Source organism: Malus sylvestris, chromosome 5 (genome assembly GCF_916048215.2).
Source record: "Malus sylvestris chromosome 5, drMalSylv7.2, whole genome shotgun sequence".
Taxonomy (NCBI): domain Eukaryota; kingdom Viridiplantae; phylum Streptophyta; class Magnoliopsida; order Rosales; family Rosaceae; genus Malus; species Malus sylvestris.
Window position 1 is genome coordinate 32,107,690 of NC_062264.1, and position 19,033 is coordinate 32,126,722.

At 37.9% G+C, this 19,033-nt stretch overlaps 5 protein-coding genes and 1 pseudogene across 7 annotated transcripts in view; 1 reads left to right on the forward strand and 5 right to left on the reverse strand.

Annotated features, from left to right (window-relative positions):
- Nucleotides 1-88: 88 nt before the first annotated feature.
- On the reverse strand, nucleotides 89-3,219 carry LOC126624005 (uncharacterized). The gene is made up of 7 exons (XM_050293000.1): nucleotides 3,015-3,219; nucleotides 2,808-2,908; nucleotides 1,859-1,959; nucleotides 1,033-1,102; nucleotides 781-808; nucleotides 643-700; nucleotides 89-484 (listed from the first exon to the last, which is right to left on the reverse strand). The coding sequence occupies exons 1-7, from the start codon at nucleotides 3,031-3,033 to the stop codon at nucleotides 382-384; spliced, it is 480 nt and encodes a 159-aa protein (XP_050148957.1). The 5' UTR covers nucleotides 3,034-3,219; the 3' UTR covers nucleotides 89-381.
- A 954-nt stretch (nucleotides 3,220-4,173) lies between these two features.
- LOC126624420 (actin-depolymerizing factor-like) lies at nucleotides 4,174-6,299 on the forward strand. Of its 2 annotated transcripts, none has more exons than XM_050293481.1 (4): nucleotides 4,174-4,335; nucleotides 4,631-4,643; nucleotides 5,114-5,379; nucleotides 5,850-6,299. In XM_050293481.1, exons 1-4 carry the CDS (start codon nucleotides 4,292-4,294, stop codon nucleotides 5,998-6,000), a joined length of 474 nt encoding a protein of 157 aa, XP_050149438.1. In that variant the 5' UTR covers nucleotides 4,174-4,291; the 3' UTR covers nucleotides 6,001-6,299. The 2 variants fall into 2 exon arrangements, with proteins under 2 accessions (XP_050149438.1, XP_050149439.1); XM_050293482.1 differs by having other exon boundaries at nucleotides 4,200-4,335; nucleotides 4,481-4,643.
- On the reverse strand, nucleotides 6,296-9,318 carry LOC126624419 (inorganic phosphate transporter 1-4-like). Its single transcript, XM_050293480.1, has 2 exons — nucleotides 8,738-9,318; nucleotides 6,296-8,195 (listed from the first exon to the last, which is right to left on the reverse strand). The coding sequence occupies exon 2, from the start codon at nucleotides 8,145-8,147 to the stop codon at nucleotides 6,594-6,596; it is 1,554 nt and encodes a 517-aa protein (XP_050149437.1). The 5' UTR covers nucleotides 8,148-8,195; nucleotides 8,738-9,318; the 3' UTR covers nucleotides 6,296-6,593.
- A 644-nt stretch (nucleotides 9,319-9,962) lies between these two features.
- LOC126621894 (inorganic phosphate transporter 1-4) overlaps nucleotides 9,963-19,033 on the reverse strand; it is a 34,243-nt gene continuing 25,172 nt past the window's right edge. The window contains exon 3 of one of the 2 annotated variants that reach the window (XM_050290510.1): nucleotides 9,963-10,152. Coding sequence is in view for 1 of the 2 variants with exons in the window: in XM_050290511.1 (XP_050146468.1) it covers nucleotides 10,153-10,282 (130 nt within the window). In the remaining variant the exon portion in view is untranslated. Of the gene's footprint in view, nucleotides 10,283-19,033 lie in introns of both variants that reach the window. The other variant, XM_050290511.1, reaches the window with a different exon arrangement.
- On the reverse strand, nucleotides 10,628-11,337 carry LOC126621895 (probable inorganic phosphate transporter 1-7; annotated as a pseudogene).
- LOC126621896 (inorganic phosphate transporter 1-4-like) lies at nucleotides 11,385-13,936 on the reverse strand. Its single transcript, XM_050290512.1, has 2 exons — nucleotides 13,801-13,936; nucleotides 11,385-12,544 (listed from the first exon to the last, which is right to left on the reverse strand). Exon 2 carries the CDS (start codon nucleotides 12,477-12,479, stop codon nucleotides 11,931-11,933), a length of 549 nt encoding a protein of 182 aa, XP_050146469.1. The 5' UTR covers nucleotides 12,480-12,544; nucleotides 13,801-13,936; the 3' UTR covers nucleotides 11,385-11,930.

Consider the following 19,033-nt stretch of genomic DNA (forward strand, 5'->3'; position numbering starts at 1 on the left):
CAATGAATTTGACAGCAACCCAATTTCTCAAGTAAAAACTTGATGGCACGATGCAACCTTGTAAGATGGAAAACAAATCAAAACAATGTTGAAAGATTGAAAACAATATTTCTCATGAAATTTGCTTCCTATTTGAAGTTTCACATTTGTTCAAGTAACAAGATCTAAGCAGAAATAACCAAAATCTTAAATACTATCAGGACTCGGGTGTAATACTTACGGCCTGAGATAAGATTAATTACACAAGTGAAAAGGGGGGTTTTGCTTGCCTGAGAGGCATGGCTTTCGACAATCAAAATATTTCTCAAACGAAAGCGCTCGGTCCCAGCTCTTGCTCGCGTAGAGCTCATATGGAAAGGTAAACCATAAGTTCCCCATTCACTATGACATCTCAGCATCATCTTCATAGTCGTAATCTTGTTCGCTTGAAGGTCTGATTCTCTTCGCGTCCCTCGGTGCAGGTCTTCCCTTCTTTGGCTTTCCTCTGTGACATAAATTATATATTTCAGACAGTGATGCCAGGAGATAGAGCCTCAAGGATAAATGGTGACAATTGATAAAATCTGTCTCCCAGCTTTGGTAAAGCTTGAGTAGAACTTTTAACATGCCACTTAACACGTATAGAAATAGTGGAGTACTTACTGCCCATTCCCATATATACCGCCTTTGGACCGACCTGGACCAAAGTCTGATCTCCCATCTACAATAAACACAAAGGGACAAAACAATGAATAAAAATTGCGGAGACTGTTGTTGCGTATTTGCCAATATAAGCTTTACCATCTCGTGCAGCCGCAAGTTCCTCAGCCTGAGAAGATAGAAGAGAAACTATGACATCGGTTTACATGTTTCAAACAATTATTTATCAATGTCAATCCATAAACACAGTCAATTGTGGTTTGAAATTTTAGGTCCACATTCACTTATATGAACGTACTGATAATGTGGAGATGACATTAAATTACAACAACAAACGATGAAGAGGACAGTTACAGCCACCATAACGGGACTTTAAATGTTTAGAATACTTACTGCTGGTGATGTAACAGAAGATAATGAAAACATCCTATCTTCAGGCTGAAATTTCCTAGACCGCTTCAAGCTGCAGTCAAAAGGTATGAAGAATTCCATTCCATTAATACGTATCCTAAATCCAAACATGAAAACTTTGTGCATATAACGCAGAAAACATCAGTGCTGCATGCTTGATTTAATATAACTTGCATGTGCCATGTGGAATCTTATGGATTGAAAAATCTAACTGGATATATAGATTATTTGGGGGAAATGTGCTGTATGAACATTCAATTCAGATGCCATCAGAGCAATGAGTAACGGCCAATCATCTCCCAGCTAAATCATGTCTCTGACATAAAGTAGGCTTGCCCGAGTTATAATTCAAGAATATAATCTATCCAAAAGCGCCTAATATCATATGCAGAGATAATCATTCCATAAATATAAACTCAATATGCGAAACCAAAGCTCATTTTGTGAGTTTTTGTATATAGATAATGGGGATCACTAGATGAGCTAATACTAACGGTTTTAGCTGCAAAAGTGGTCAGTGAAAGAACCCTGCTAGCAAGAAAAAGATTGCTTGGAGGAATAACTCAACAGGTTAGATCAGAAAGGAAGAGAACCAGAGAGAAATTGAGTAATCAGAGTATTCGATCATGAATAAGTAGCCACAGTACAAAAGAACCAGTTCTTCATGGGAACTAAAGTAGATTGTTTTAGACTATCAAGCAAACACAGAAGCCCCATAGGCAAGAGTTAACTAAGGACGATAACCCTACATAAGAGTAAAAAGAAAAAAAGTGAAGCCAAAGGAAATGATCTATTAGCTAGTTCTTACAGGTTAGTGTTCTTGGATGATGATAGAAACCCTTCAAAACCTTTTAATACATTTCCACATTGAGTTGGATCCTGCAGATAACTAGTCTCCAAATCATAGACCTGCATTGTAAGAAAACATTAGTTCCAGTAAAGAGACGCATCAAATACGCAGCTCAGCTGCAACTACAACAAGACATAAAAGAACTTTTCCATCCGTAGCTTGTGCTGCATTTCGATTCTAAACTGTGGACCAAACCAAAAGGAGAAAGAAAACAATTACAATCAAAACTCCCGTGGCAACATAACCAAGAAAAACTTACCTATCACGGGCGTATACACTCTCTCTCTATCTCTCTCATCACATGCTTATACACTCATTTCATGTAAGTTTTTCTCCATTAAGACACGAGACAGAAAAGGGCTTTATTCTTTAAACATACCATACAAACCAATTAATTTTTTCTTCACTAATTTGCATACATTTGCATCCATAGCTTTTGCTGCATTTTGGTTCTAAACTGTGGACCGAACCAAAAAGAGAAAGAACGAAACTACAGGAAAATTTCCATAGAAGGATCATTAAGACGAGAAACGCTTACCTGCCACAGGCTAACCTACAGTTACATGTCACATGACAAGGAAGATAGACACAAAAAGAGGTTACACATCCGTTTCATGTAAGTTTTTCTTCATAACGATTTATAACACAATAAAGAAAAAGCTTAGTTCTTAAACCATAATGACACACATTTCTGATTTTCTATACAAGACCAATTAAAATCATTTGTGTACCCCCACAAAAAAAAAAAAAAAAAAAAAAAAAAAGAGAGAGAAAGCTATATCCCCAAAAATGACCTCTAACTAATTAACCCAAAAGCCAAAAAACTCATTAACCAACCCTGAATAAAAGAATAATAAAAATTAAATTAAATTATTTAAGAAATAAATAAATAAATAAAAATTTGAACCTGTTTTTCAATCCCTCGGAGTTCATCTTGAAGCTTGGCTCTCCTGCTCAGAAGAGAAGCGAGCATTACCGACGGATTATTGCTCGGCGCTTTTTGCGCAGCTAAAAATTAACACAAAAATAAAAAGAAATCAAATTTTCATTGATAATAAATTAAAGATCAAATTTTTTCAATTATTTTTTGGAAGAAGAAAATCCCGACGCGTACCTTCTGAATCCATTTTCATCAGGGAATCGTTTCGCAGCTGCCCAGGAACCAAATTTCGCAAAACCCAAAAAACCCCAAATTTTTAGGGCACAAAATTTTCGATCCAGGAAAGGAGTTGATGTTTCGGGTTTGGGTTGCGGATGCTCCGGCTCTTTGTTGGTGGAGAGCTCGTGACATTTTCACACTTAAGTAAAAATACTATTTGGGATTGGGAACCACACATGTACACAAATTTTATGCGTTTTTCCTTTTTTGAAAGGTGCTATTGCATATAAAAGGACAATTATTATACTTCAAACATTTAATTATATATTTTTTATAAAAAGATTTTTTTTCTTAAATAAAAAATTTAGAGCATCAATAACAACTTTAATATAGAAATACAGTGCAATAAGAACATAGTCAAAATAGAGTTAATTTTTTTTTTCTTTAACCATTTTTTAGCATCAAAGAGATGGATCCTATGTGGACATGAATAGAAATACTAGCCGGCTAAAAACATAAAAAAAAAATAAAAAAAAAAATAACAAAGTTATGTCAGTCATGACATCTCTTGATGATCCCCCATGAATTATAAGAAGCTTATGGTATGGCAAGAATGCCATAAAAATAGGTTTTATAATCATTATTGTAGAACTTCACGAAACGAAATCGTAAGTAAGAACTCATAAGTTTTCCTAGAAAATGCAATCCGAAGTTTATTTCTGTGCCAAAAAATCACGCCCTTCAAGCAACATAGATTTTCATACATACTGTCTGTTGCAGTCTATTTTTTTGGATCAAATGATTATTTAAATTACTCTAATTTATGTTTTTTGGATAAGGGAGTTATCTAAATTACTCTAATAAGTAGTTATGAGAAAGGAGAGATCAAAATTCGAATATGAGGAGAAGAATGCAACATAAACGCCACAATAGTGCTAGTTGAAGCTGATTGCAAACAGTCAATATGAAATTAATTTCCAGTGTAAATGTAAGTTTTTGTTTCTCATCAATAAAAAAAAACATACTATAACCAACTGAACTAACTTACATTTTTCGTAATTCAAACGATTCGTAATTCAAACGAAAAGATGGACCGTAAGGTGCATAATAATAGATTTGTCTTGGCAGTAACAAAGGGTAGAGTCTGTCTCCTGTACGTGGCGAATGGATAACGATGTGTATGCAGCGTGGACGGTGGTGGAGGGCAGTCCCTCCCTGAATCCCTGGTCCCCAAATTCAACGTCGGCAATTTGCTTGCAAGCAAAGCGTTAGTCTCACGCAGCACCATCGCCATGTGTGCGTATCTTTCAACACCAGAGAACCTCACAGCAAAAGGGTACGTATCTTTCTACCTTTCTATTTTTCTTCCCATTTCCTTATTCTTTTTCTAGACCGCAGAAAAAAGGAAGAGAATATTATGTAGTTTATTAAGTTGATTTTCTTTTTCGATGTTTTGACTGGTACAGTTCGGTTCGTTTCAGATTTCCTATTTGCTTATCTTTTCTTCTGCATGCCTCATTGGTTCAAATATCTCTTTAGCTGCTAGCCTTCTCTGAATAATCTGTTCGTTCTTGTTCTTGATCAAACTTTCTCTTTGGACTTGAGATTTTCATGGCTGCAATGTCTTTCAGAGGGCTCGGTCGGGTACTCTCTCTCTCTTTCTCTCTCTCTCTCTCTCTCTCTCTATGTTGGTTTTTGAAGCTTGGTTGGTTTGGTTTAATTGTCGGTTTTTGTTTAGTGTCTTAATTTTATTCAAGAGCTCAAGATTTTGTGTCAAATCCCATGTTTCTGTAAAGATAATTCAGTTTGATGTAGCTTCGGATGAACCCGATTCATTGTATATAATATCTATCTAGTTGATTCTCAAGGAACTTTCTGCAGACATGAGTTAAGCTAGTTAATCAGCGCAGTGTTCCTGCACCATATTCGATATCCCTCCTTATAAATTAGAGTAGTTTGGAATATCGCTGTGTGATCCTTCATAGTCCTCAACTTCTCAGCGACCAAACAGAGGATAGATGTCTAGGCAAAATAGTTACTAAGCTTTCCTTAGTATTGGGTTAAATTATATAACAGAATTGGTTTTTTTTTTTTTTTTTTTTTGTGTTTTCCAGCCAAATGCTTCATGTGCCATGGGGGTTTCCGATGAGAGCAAGAACACTTTCATGGAGCTCCAGAGGAAGAAACTTCACCGCTATGTGATATTCAAGGTTGATGAGAAGAAGAGGGAGGTTGTAGTTGAAAAAATTGGCGGTCCGGCGGAGAGCTATGATGATTTTGTGGCAGCTTTGCCGGATAATGATTGTCGATATGCCGTATATGACTTTGATTTCGTAACTTCTGAGAACTGTCAAAAGAGCAAGATCTTCTTCATCGCATGGTTAGTTTTTGCCCTTAATCTCTTCACCATATGATTTATGTATAGACTATCGAGTCACTATTAGTCCCGTTAAACGATCATTCTCAAATCCAGACGCAGATTATGTTAGTTGGCCAGATCATTGTGTTTCTTCCTGGCACCCAAGTTCGAAATCCCGCTCCCCATAGATTAGACTAGTCTAGTACAATGGAGGAACAATATCACAAATTCTGATCCAATTCCAAAGCTGCAATTTTCAAATACCTGCAGTTATTTGCAAATCCATGATTTTTTTATATAAATCATACATAAATTTGCATTTGCACCCTTGATTTTGTATCCAGTGATGATCCTTTCATACAAAATCAGTGGTGCAGAATACTATTGGTTCAAATTTTAGGCCTAAAAAACCAGAACTTGCGTGAGCTTGGAAATCCAAATACTTGTTCTATCTTGTGCTAATTCATGATTATTTATATACTAATGCTCAGGTCCCCTTCAACCTCTCGAATCCGTGCGAAGATGCTCTATGCCACATCTAAAAACAGGTTTAGGAGGGAGCTGGACGGTATCCACTACGAGATTCAGGCTACTGACCCAACAGAGATGGATCTTGAGGTGCTCAAAGACCGCGCCCATTGAACCGTCTCTGCAGTACTAAAACACATGTTCCTCAGTCAATCAAAGTCTCTAGGGTTCTGCAAGTTTGTTCTGCTGGCTTCACCATGTATAGAACCCGTTACCAGCACAAAACTGCATTACTGTTCCTCGAATGAACTGGCAGGTGAGTTAGCTGGTACGAAAAGTATGGTTTGATGTTTTCTTCTTGCTTCAAACTTTAATTACCTTTAGGTGATGTAAACCCGAAAATTGTTGCTCTATACATTTGGTTTCTTATGGATTTATGTTTGCGGAGCAAGAAATGCACAACCAGTCATTGATCTTCTGGTCTTGAACAAATTCATAACCCGAAATATATGCTTAATAGTCAATGTAGACGGAAAGATAAGCGAAGATCAACCATGAACTTTAATACAAGGGACAAACAACAACAAAAATACAGAGAAGACTATGCGGTTTCTACTTTAATGTAATACATAATGATATAAAGACCGAAACAGAGAAAAATGAAAACTTATCCTAAAAAAATTGATCCATTTGTAGATGAAGTGATGAACAATAGAAACTCCCTTCTCGTCTATGTGATCTAGGGCTGCTTTCGATCTCTTACTTCCTTAGTTGTGTTCGTTGCTTTCGCCAGACAGTTCCTCCAAAGATTTTCCTTTCGATTCAGGTACAAAGAACGTAAATAATAAACCCAAAAAGTTGATCACACCCAACATAATAAGTGAGTTCTTGACCCCTATACCAGCAGGAAACCCTGCTTCTGCCTTAGCCTTGTCCTGCGGTTGCGCTAAGAACAAGAATCCGAATGCACCCACCATTGCCCCTAACTTTCCGGCTGCTGCAGATATGCCATGGCAAGTTGACCGCAGTCTAGCCGGGAAAATTTCAGCTGGCACCACAAATGTAGTAGCATTAGGTCCGAAATTTGCAAAGAAGAAAGTCAGTGAGTAGAATACCACAAACCCTATCAAGTGATGTGTCCAATAATCGTAGAGAAATGCCAATACAAACATGAACACTGTCATGAAGAAGAATCCCATCATTTGGATAGTGAATCTTCCGATTTTATCAATGAAGGCTACAGTGAACCAGTATCCGGGTACAGTACTGCATAGGGCGATAAGCGTTTGTGCCCTTGCAATTCTATAAACCTCTGAAACGGCATTCAAAGTTTTAGCATTAGGAATCCATCCAATGGCGCTGAAAATGTCTTTCTGAAACAGATTTTGGCTATAAAATGCAATGTCAAGCAAGAACCATGTGCTTGTGGTTCCAAGCAAGTGGAGTCCATGGCGGTGCATAAACTCCTTAGAGAATAAACCGAAAGATTTCACAGTTTCCTTAGGCAACCTGACGGGTTCAGGTTCTATGTCAACCTGCAATACTTTTCCCATATCAGCATTAGCCTGGTTGACATCTTTCGCAACAAGCGCTGTGTAACGAGCAGTTTCTGGCATCTTTGAGCGCGAGTAGTAGGTTAGAGCTGCCGGAAGTGCTCCAACCATTAGAATGATTCTCCAAAGGTAGTCTGCTTGTGGGACAGTTGAACCAACTGGATCAACTTCATAAGATGCAGCCTTGAATTTGGCCTCAAAAATCGCAGAGATGAGCATTGCAAACAACCCTCCTGCTAGAATTCCAAACCCCTGCATGGCAAACACCGCGGCAACAAAGGCACCACGAGTCTTTTTATTTGCGTATTCAGACATTATGGTGGCGGAAAGAGGGTAGTCACCACCAATGCCGAACCCTAGCCAGAACCGAAAGAAACAAAGCGTGGTCATTACAGACTTCGCGGTGTGCCCAAAGGAGAGCGCGGAACCAATGGAGCATATGATCATGAGCATAAGTGTCATGCCATACACTTTTTTTCTCCCCATTTTGTCACCAAGCCAGCCGAAGACCACTTGCCCTGCCAATGTGCCAACAAGCGCCACGCCATTGACAGCTGCTGACACATTTGGAGGCAATGTGCCTGGTTTTGGTGATCCTTCAACGTGGTAATATATGCGGCCAAGCAATTTGGTGACGAGGGATATGCAGAAGAGATCGTATGCGTCGGTGAAGAATCCCATTCCGGCGATTACGATTGTGGTGAAATGGTACCATTGTGTTTTTGCAGTGTCAAGTGCACTGAGCACATGCAGTTGTTCCTTGGCCATGGATTTAGCCTTGCTTGGTTTGATCTCTCTCTTGCAAACTCTATTTCTCTGGTTCATCAATATGCAAGAACACAAACGGTAAGATTACATTTCCATAACACTGTATGAATAAAGAATGATTTAAATGTGAATTTGATTGATATAAACACAGAAGATTAAAACACAAGAGTTTCACATTTCTTGAAGAAACTTCAAATAAGTCGGAAAAATTCACATAAAGAGGATATAACTAATTGTTCCCGGAAACTATACGTGCAAGACGTTCATTCTTTAGTAAACAACGGATGTGCATTGATACTGCTGAAAATCCGTCAACATGTTTGTACGTTTTGTTACAGACAATGATATTGACACATTATCGATGACATATCAACACTTTGTTGATTAATAAAGAACAAGCATCAGTTCCATAGCCAGACAAATAATTCTTCATAAATAATTGAAAGATTGCATTGTAATACATAGGATGGGACCAAAATAATTCCTAGAATTAATTTACAAAAATTCAACAATGGTAAATAAAATATGAAAAACATGCAGCTTCATCAAGAAGAAACGAGAACATGCATGCATAGAGTTTTTTTCCTAACCTGGATCTTCTCTCTCAACCTAGAGAGAGAGAGAGAGAGAGAAACTCCGACTCCAACTCCGACTCCGAGAGATCTAGAGAGAGGGGTAGGTAATAGGTTATGCTCTAGGGGAAGCAGGGAATGAGAATTTATAAGGGAAGGGCGCGTCGCCGAGCAACCGGAATATTACAATGGCATATTCTTCCCCTCCATTTTAGCTAGCTGTTGTTTCTCTGCTGACCCTTCTGTTCAACAAACTCAAGACATCTTTCAGCGGTATATTCCGAATGTCTGAGAATTTCTAGTAGAAACCGGTAGTAGCCAAAACCGAAAACAGTTCCATATACATTACCAGAACGCGTATTTCCACAGTTGTCCAATTTCTATATTTAGTTTTCAAATTTGAGGTTCAAATTTTAGACATAAATGGTACGTAATATATACTTTGGTGAAGGAATTAAATTCCATATAATCTGAGGGGATGGAATATATGTCCTAACTGCTATGCTAGCTAGCTGGAGGATCGTAAAAGATTTCATTACAAGATTCATTTCTGATTTGGGGGGAGATTTTCAGGTAAAAGTAATCAATAATTTCTCAATGATTTGGAGACCAAAAGCAAAGAAATTATAGAATGATGGTAGAAATAAATGGATTAATGGAACAGTGTCCCGAGTGTACGAATGTAGGAACACCCTCTATATTAATTTGGAAAGTAAAAAAGTTCCAAGTTTTTGAATCCTCAATCACGTTGAGAAGAAAAAATGTACATGACACATGTTCTATTTGACTCCTTTTAAGTGTTACAAATATAAGATTTCTATTAAATATAAGGAATATAATATTAAATTTTCTCCTCGTAATCGTATTGTCGAGATTTCCTTAGAAAAAATAAAGAAAAATAATATCAATGAAACCTGAGTGGCAGGAGTTCTTGAGTGTGAATGATTGTGCATACTATACGTTTATCTCTATTATTACGTGACTACGACTACGATCTGATACAGGACATACTCTGAACAGTGAGTGGACTAGCCACTCTGCCTTAAGAGAAAATACGCAAATCTACCTAACCCCCCAAAACAAATTCGACTTTCACATTGAGAAACAGAAAACAGTTGATGATTCACTTCTACTTTATATACTCAATACCATTTAGTCACAGCTGCGGAGAGAAACATGGGTACCCTAGTTTTGATCATACACGCGACACCGTAGATGACAGTTTGAAACACAAGACCTCAGGTTCAAAGATAAACGCTGACGCTTTACGTACACACATGTTATACATGGAAAATGCACACTTTATCTGGCATCCTTTGTAAAAGCCAGGACATAGACTCATGTGAATACCACAAAGGATGAAATACCCCTCCCCAAAATGAACTACAGGCTTACATTACAACATTATTTTCTGCACTGCTTATAGATCCAACCTACACAACTGGAACTGTCCTGTTGTTATAGTTTGATTGCTCCAACTCCACTGTCCTGGTTTCGCTTTCTTCTTCGTTCTCACCCGACATCTCCTCCAACGACCTCCCATTCGATTCAGGCACCAAGAAAGTGAACAATATCCCCAAGAAGTTGACCACACCCAAAGCAAGGAGCGAGTTTTTAACCCCGATGCCTGGAGGGTACCCTGCATCTGTCTTGTTCTTATCTTTGTTCTGAGCCAAGTACAAGAACCCGAATGCACCAACTATGGCGCCAAGCTTCCCGGACGCAGCTGAGATTCCATGACACGTAGACCGGAACCTAGCTGGGAAAATCTCAGCCGGCACAACAAATGTGGTTGCATTAGGACCGAAGTTTGCGAAAAAGAAGGTCAATGCGTAGATCACTACGAACCCAATTCGGTTGTCCTTGTGAGTCCAGTGATCGTAGGGAATAGCCAGTGCAAACATGAACACTGTCATGAAGAAGAATCCCATCAATTGAATTGCAAATCTTCCAATCCTGTCAATGAAAGCTACCGTAAACCAGTAGCCAGGGACAGTACTGCACAATGCAATAAGAGTTTGGGCCCTTGCGATTCTGTAGACTTCTTCAATAGCATTCATCGTCTCTGCAGGAGGAATCCATCCGATCGCACTGAAAATATCCTTTTGGAACAGATTTTGGCTGTAGAATGCAATGTCAAGTAAGAACCAAGTGCTTGTTGTTCCAAGCAAGTGAAGTCCATGACGGTGCATAAACTCCTTGGAGAACATAGCAAATGCATTAGCAGTCGGCTCAGCCCTCTGGGGTTCTGCTTCAATTTCTACCTGCAGAACCTTTGACATGTCGGATGCAGCCTGTCTCGCATTCTTTGCAACGAGGGCGGTGTAACGGGCAGTTTCAGGCATCTTCATGAGCCAGTAGTAAGTCATTGCAGCTGGGATTGCTCCTACCATCACAATAATCCTCCACAGATAGTCCGCTTGTGGAACGGTTGAGGCAAGTGCATTGACCTTATATGTTGGAGCATCAAAATTGGCATTAAACGCGGCCGAACAGATAATAGCAAATATCCCACCAGCTAAAATTCCAAACCCCTGCATGGCAAAGACCGCGGCAATGAAAGCTCCCCGAGTCTTCTGTTGTGCTAGGATAGCACCGAACATTTTAGAACCAACTCAAGTTAACCCACAGGAAATTTATCAAATAAAAATGCAAGAACAAAATATTAAAGACACCAAGATTTTAACGAGGTTCCTCAACAGTCAGTGTAACTGGAGTACGTCCTCGGAGCAGTAGGAGCTCACCCAATAATCCACTATCAACCAAATGGGAGTTTACAAAGTGTTGGCAATCTCACAACCCAAATAACCCAATACACCCAATAACTCTCACACACCACAGAAACAAATAGAGAAAGAAATATAATGAATAATTTCTTCTCTATACATGTAGCTCAAAGCTATTACAACAATAACTATGATGGATGATTGCTAACAAAAAAGAAGAGCACATTCTTCTTCTTTTCAACAAAGGGTTGCTGCACCCTTTCTATTTTCTGATGCTCTGCAGCTTGCACTCCTTTTCTCTGCAACTCTCTTCTCTCTTCTCTCTTCTGCTCTAATCTGAAAATTGAGCTCTCCTTTTCTTTGCTTCTACCGAAACAAAACAATGAATTATTATTCAAAACAAGCCATCACTTTCGGCTAATAAAAAACCACAAAAGAAGAAAAACATCATCATGATGCCTCCTCATCATGATGTCTTTATAATTTTATAACCAAAAGTTTTTTTCTTTTCCTTTTTTTAATAGCCGAAAGTTGTTTGTTTGGCCATAATTCAACATCTTCTTGTTAGCATACTCAGACATGATTGTGGCAGAAAGAGGGTAGTCACCGCCAATACCAAACCGTAGCCAGAACCGGAAGAAACAAAGCGTTGACATAACGGTTTTTGGGTTATGCCCATATGAGAGACCTGAAGCAATAGAACATATGACCATAAGCATAAGAGTCATTCCATAAACTCTCTTCCTTCCCATCTTGTCACCAAGCCAGCCAAAGAAGCGCTGGCCTGCTAAGGTTCCACAAAGCGCCACACCATTTACGGCGGCTGACACATTCGGAGGCAATGTCCCGGGCTTCTCTGCGCCTTCAACGTGGTAGTATATGCGGCCGAGCAACTTGGTCACCATAGAAATGCAGAAGAGATCATATGCATCTGTGAAGAATCCCATTCCAGCAATGATAATTGCAGTGAAATGGTACCATTGTGTTTTTGCTACATCAAGTGCATTGAGAACCTGTAATTGCTCATTAGCCATGGCTAAGCTAGCTTTTACAAATTCTCTCTCTCTTCTCTTTCTTTCTCACCAGCTTTTTTTTTTATCTGCACAATTTGAAGAGTGAGAAAATGAAAAAAATATTTATCGTGCGGAAGCGGCAAGTACAACGTAAAATATTCGAACAATAATATAGCAACACAACATTAACAGTTGGTCATACGTTGAAAATTAAATTTTGCCTCACCTAGAATTCCAGGTTCAACCAATTCACTGTATAATTTCTGACTTTTCAAAATTTTTTGTCACTAATTTATCACATCACAACATTAACTAGAGAAAAAGAATTCTTATAAAGGATACTATAATGAAATGCTATGGAGACTTTTTCAAAAATAGGATTCTCCATGTACTATCTTTCCTTTTATGTTTTTGGCATAAAACTTTATATGTTGTTACAAAAATTGATGTTAAATTGAAAAGTGACAAAAAATTCATGAAGAGTTAACACTTTAAGAGAGTTTTTTTTAGTATTTCTCTAACTAATTACACAGTCCAAAGAAATTTTATTTGCCACCCCCCAAAAAAAGGGACCATTTTATTTGAGCATGAAAAAGTGAAATGATCTTCTGAAACTAGGAAAACTTCCATGACTACTGGAAAAGTGGAGGAAAAGACAAATAATGAACTCTGCCTCATTCTACCACTGAAGAGGTTTTTGTTTTTTTGGCCAGATTTCTAAGTGAGAAAAGCTCTGGTGGGCATTTGGACAACGTCGCCTGTCGTACTTTGCTTTCAATTTCATATTAATTTCACTCGGCGTGAGAGTTGTCGTACACAAATTTTTGAAGCTTGAACTAGGAAAATCACGTTCAAACTGCCCCACACAAGGGACAAGGATTGTCTGCACTCAATTTTTGGTGTCCTTCCCGTGCCCTTTTGTTTGTGTGGTTACGGTTAAGTTACGTCAACATTTTATATTACTATTCATTTTTGTCTTATTATAACTAATAAAAAAACAATATAAAATGTTAACATGACTTAACCGTGACCATACAAAATAGAAGAGTACGAAAAGAGCACCGGAAATGGAGGACAGACAATCCTTGTTCCTACACAAGTAGACAAACAGATAACCTACTGAGGATTTAATAGAAGTCTCAAAGTATCTACCAAACCATTTAAAACCCCACTCACTTCACACTTTACACTACACTATGCACTTTGAGCTTGCAACTTGCATGCATGGAGAGATCAGCGGACTTAATTACAAGATCAACAACAATGGAAGCAAAAATTAAGCATAAACAAAGATGTTTAATATCTAATTAGATAAATTAATTGATTTAATTTGCAGCCTAACCTGTTGGGAGCGAGCGAGAGGGAGACGAAGAAATTTGACGGTGAGACAAGGAAAATGAAGGGATGCGAATATTTATAGGCAACGGCAGCAGCCAATGCGTTCACACGAAGGAATTTCCACCGGCATTTTCCATTTTCTCCCCCGCGTCCGTTTTTATTTTTTCAGTCAACCGTCGCACCATGTTTCAAGTCTCACCTTGCCCACCTTCCCCGTCTTGCTCGACGATTTCGACACGTGGTCCCACTCTCTTTATTTATTTACTTCCTTTATTCTTTCATGAGCTGAACACATTGAGATATTGGCTACCAGTGCAAGTTGTTTTTAAATCGATTTACAGTCTTAGTTGCATTCAAATTGCCCCTCCTAAAATTGTTATCCAACAAGAAGTCACACTCTGTGACTAAAATAGAATAGTCTACGACTCAAAGCGTATGGAATGAATCGGTTGTTAAGACTTTTGAACGTTCCATTGTCATTTTCATGAGCCCCCCTAAGAAGGAATAAATTGGAAGCCTCTCTTTATAATACTATTTTTCACTCTTAATATTTTTTATCGTATCCATTTTATTTGTGTTCATTTAATCTAGCAGAGTGTTTTTGTTATTGAAATAACATAAATAAATATTATGAAAATAGTAAGGTCCGAGAAATTTTACTACTTGTAGATTGTCATGATGGTTAAATACATTATTTTTAAATGTGTCACAGTTAATATCTTTTGCCTTTTTCAATTTACTTTTTAGTAATATTCATTTTTACTTGTAAGTGAGATGTCTTTGATTCGAATATCGTAAATAACAAGTTTAATACCAATTTATTTTCTTGCTACTTAATGAAAATATATCATTCTGTAAGATAATAAAGTAGGAAAATTATTTGTAATACATGAATATAAAAATAAAAGGGTCAAAAAAAAAAAAATTTAGTAAGTGATACGGTTGTGGGGAAGTTTCTGTTCACATACTAGGAATCAAATATTGGTCCCAATTAGTGCGAAATCTTTGAATTCTTTTACTAATACAGTCCAAATTTCAACATCTCCCTTGTTTGAGAGAAAACGGCAAACCTTTACCTTGAAGGCTTGAACGTTTTGAAAGGTTCTACTTTTTGGGGTGTGCCAGTTATCAATCATAGTCCTCATCCTAGATGTTAAGATTTTGAACCAAAAAAAAAAAAAAAAAAGGGAAAGAATCCTAGATGTTAAGATTAAGATGTTTGTGGTCATGGACACTATTGTTTTTTTTTTCTTTTTTGGTAGCAAAAATATGATGAAGTGATTTTTTTTTTCAAAAAGTAATCCGCGTATATTTTTGCTCCTGTATAATTTTCATTTTCAATCTTGGTGAATTTGTATCTATAAAACAATTAAACACATTTAATCAAAGATCAAAATCATGCACCAATGGAGTGGAGGGGAGGGGTTTGGCTAAGGTTATTTCCAACTGAAGGGTCCAGAGGACCAGATGGTCGAAAATAGCCTGAAATCGTCTCCAACCGAGGGCTAGGTCAGAGGGCTCGTGGAATCTGAGAGGGCCCCATAGAATCTGAAAGGGCCAAAGGGTTGGAGGGCTGGCTGCATGCCTGAGGCTAGCCAGAAAAAACATTAATTCTGTCGGTTATAACCAATAGGAATGCTTAAGTTAAAATTCAAATGCAACGGCTATTTGACGTCAGCTAGCCGTTGCCGTTGCCTTTGATTTTTTATTTTTGATTTTTATAGTTTTATTATTATTTTTATTTAGAAAATTTTTCCTATAACTTCTATTTTTCATTTTTTTTAATTTTATTTTTTTCCTATAACTTTTATTTTATGAAAAATTTCAGTTTTTCCTATAACTTCTATTTCACAAAATTTGTTTCATTTTATTTTAAATTCTATTTTTTTTTCTATAACTTCTATTTCACAAAATTTGTTTCATATATATTTTTTTAAATTATATTTTTTTCCTATAACTTCTATTTCACAAAATTTGTTTCATATATTTTTTTAAATTATATTTTCTTTTCCTATAACTTCTATTTCACAAAATTTGTTTCATATTTTTTTTAAATTATATATTTTTTCCTATAACTTCCTAAGCCATTATAAAACATTAAATTAAATTAAGTAACATGAACCAACATTAAACAATATAAAACAACATTAAATAACATTAACCAACATACAAATTATACAACATAAAAAAAACATTTAACAACATGAAACTTAAACAACATTTTTAAAAACATTTAACAACATAAAACTTAAACGCCTACTCCATGCTTCTTTTGGCCTAAAGATGTGCAATAAGATCTTGTTGTAGGTACTTGTTTGTGGCATGAGAACGTATCATTCTATAGCTCCTGATGTACTCATTTATAGAGATACTACTAGCTCTTGGATTGAAAGGGAAATTAAGCCCATCATATATTTTTGCACAAGCCCTTCTTGACCTATTTGGATATTCTTGGTCGTTATCAGACTCTCCGTCAATATACCCATCTCGCTTATCCTTCACTATCATATTGTGTAATATGATGCAAGACATCATGATGGAGTCCAAATTTTCTCGACTCCACCCTCTTGTCGATTTGTTGATGATCTTCCACCGTGCTTGTAGAATACCGAAAGCTCTCTCAACATCTTTCCGGTATGCCTCTTGGTGACTTTTCTATGTCATTCCTAGGGTTTGGAATTGCTTGGACAAGTGTTGCCCACTTTGGGTAGATGTCATCTGCCAAGTAATACCCCATATTGTATTGACGGCTGTTGATATAGTAGTCAAATTGAGGTGCTTTACCTTCCGTCAAGTTATTGAAGATGGGTGAACTCCCAAGAATTGTAATGTCATTTTGGGATCCAAGGACTTCAAAGAAAACATGCTAGATCCATGTGTCATATGAGGCAACCGCCTCTAACACAAAAGTTGGCTTTCTCGACCTTCCGCTAAAACCTCATTGCCATTTGGTGGGACAGTTCTTCCAATCCCAATGCATGCAGTTTAATGACCTATCATGCCCTGAAACCTACGGTCTTCAACTTTGTGAATGAGCCGATTTAGATCTTCTAGATTTGGCTCGCGGAGTTACTCGTCTTTGTAAACTTGAACAATTGTGTCACAAAATCATTCAAAAGTATCACGGCATGTAGACTTAGACATACCATGGGTTTCATCCATTGAATCAACTGGGGAGCCATAGGCCATCATTCAGAGTGCAACAATAAACGCTCGAAGACATGATGCCTCATCCGGAAGCGATGTCTGAAATCCTCTTCTGTGTACACCGAGTTGGGGTTGAAGTAGTTGTTCATCAGATTAGCATCCGCCATCGCTCTGTTTTGTGGTTTGTAAGAGCGACCAGCAACAAAGCCACCCTATTAAGGTTGTTCCTCATTTGGTTGACACACCATGGCTGCTGCTCTGTTTTGTTTGTTGTGCCTTACTTGTACTTCTTCATCAGACTCCTCATGTTCTCGTCTCATTTGCGCCCATTTTGCTTCCAATTTGGAATTGAATGAGGAACCTCAATTGGAATCCGAAGAGGATCCAAAGTTGGAATTCATTGCAAACTTGAATTGAAAAAGACTGAATTCAAAGTTGTGTGAATTATAGCTCAATATCCACCCTATTTATAGCAAAAAAAATTCAAATCCAACGGCTAGCTGACGTCAGCATGATGTCAGTTACCAACGGCTAGCTGGCCGTTGGATTTGAATTTAAGTTGTAGTTTTTAAATAATAAATTATGTTTGGCCCTATGGCCTTTTGGCCCTCGGTTGGAGACGATTTTTTGTGACAGGGCTAAAACGAGCCTTATGGCCCTTTGGCTCTCAGTTGGAGACGGAGGCAAATATGGCCCTGTACTGTTCATTAAAATATTAATATCTTGGAGGGCCAGATGGCTAAAACGAGCCATTTGGCTAGCCCTCGGTTAGAGATGCCCTAATTTACAATGCCTAAGTGAATTTCTTTGAAAAAAAAATGTTTAGGGCTTAGTTGCATAGCAAAATCTTACCATAAATTGGTTTAGGACGGGGTACTTATAGGAGCTAGAGTCGGTCCCATGTGTAGGGTTTTTCATGCCATGTGTCAATATTTAGTTGGCCAAGTTGTGTCATTCGTAGGACGGAGAAGAAAATTATCCTAAAGATATTATTTAATTAATAATATTATCTCGTAAAATCCTTGATTAGATTCGGTTGTGATTCCTTACTTGATTAAGTTGGTCTTCAATAAGGAAAGTTTAAAGGTATGAATTAGTTATTAATCTTATCTTTAATTCCTTTAACTTTTCTCCTTGCCATGAGCATGAGAGCTTGAAGAAGTTGCGGTCAGCAACTTAAGTCTTCTTAATGGTTGAACTACGCATGGAACAAATGTGAGCCTCGCTAATTTAATGAGGGTTTCGTTGTCACTTGTGGGTAAAAGTTCAAGTGTCAGATCCAAGATTTTCTAAATTATTTTTGGCTCCACAAATGCCTCACACCTGTTGTGCTGCGTGTAAGAGGTGCATGAGGTGTAGAAATTCAAGTCGATAGGCTTGCTCGATAGGCTTGCCAGAAACGAGTCCTTGACTACATAGGATTGTGAGATCTAACTTGTAATGAATGTTTTATGGGATATGGGGTCTAACTACCTATAAAATCTATTTAACTCTACTTAAGTGGATGATTAAATAAACCTAGAGAACAATTATTTTCCAAACAAGAAAGAAAAAAAACTGGAGGAAATTATGCCTCATCCCCTAGTTTTCTTCTTTACTTGCCCCGCAAAGGGTTGATTGTCTTCGTCGTTGTTGTTGCGCCTCAAGGTAAAGAAAATAAAATATTTCTTCTTCTTACTACTGCCACAGGACAGCTTGGGACGAGTGGAATGAGGCCCATGTGCGTGACATGGTAAAAATGGCTGCTTAAAGATATGTGTAGCTCGACTGAAGCCAAGGAATAGGGTCGCAAGGGTAGCTGGAGCCACTAGCCAACGGCTAGTGTAGGCCAAATTGCAAGGGGAAAAAGAAGCGGGTCATTGGGCCCGTGATGCTTAACCTAGTGTGGCGTGGAAGGTTGGACCCCGATGGGTTGCGCAAGCATGGTTGTTGGACTTAACAGGAATTAGTGGATATGGTATGGTGCTAAGGCGTTAGGCTCATGTGGCTCGAGAGATAGAATGGAGGCGCTAGGCTAGGCGTGGTGCATTAGGCTTGGCCTGGTACCATGTGAGGATGGACCACAAAGTTTATTTGGAGAAGAGGCTGGC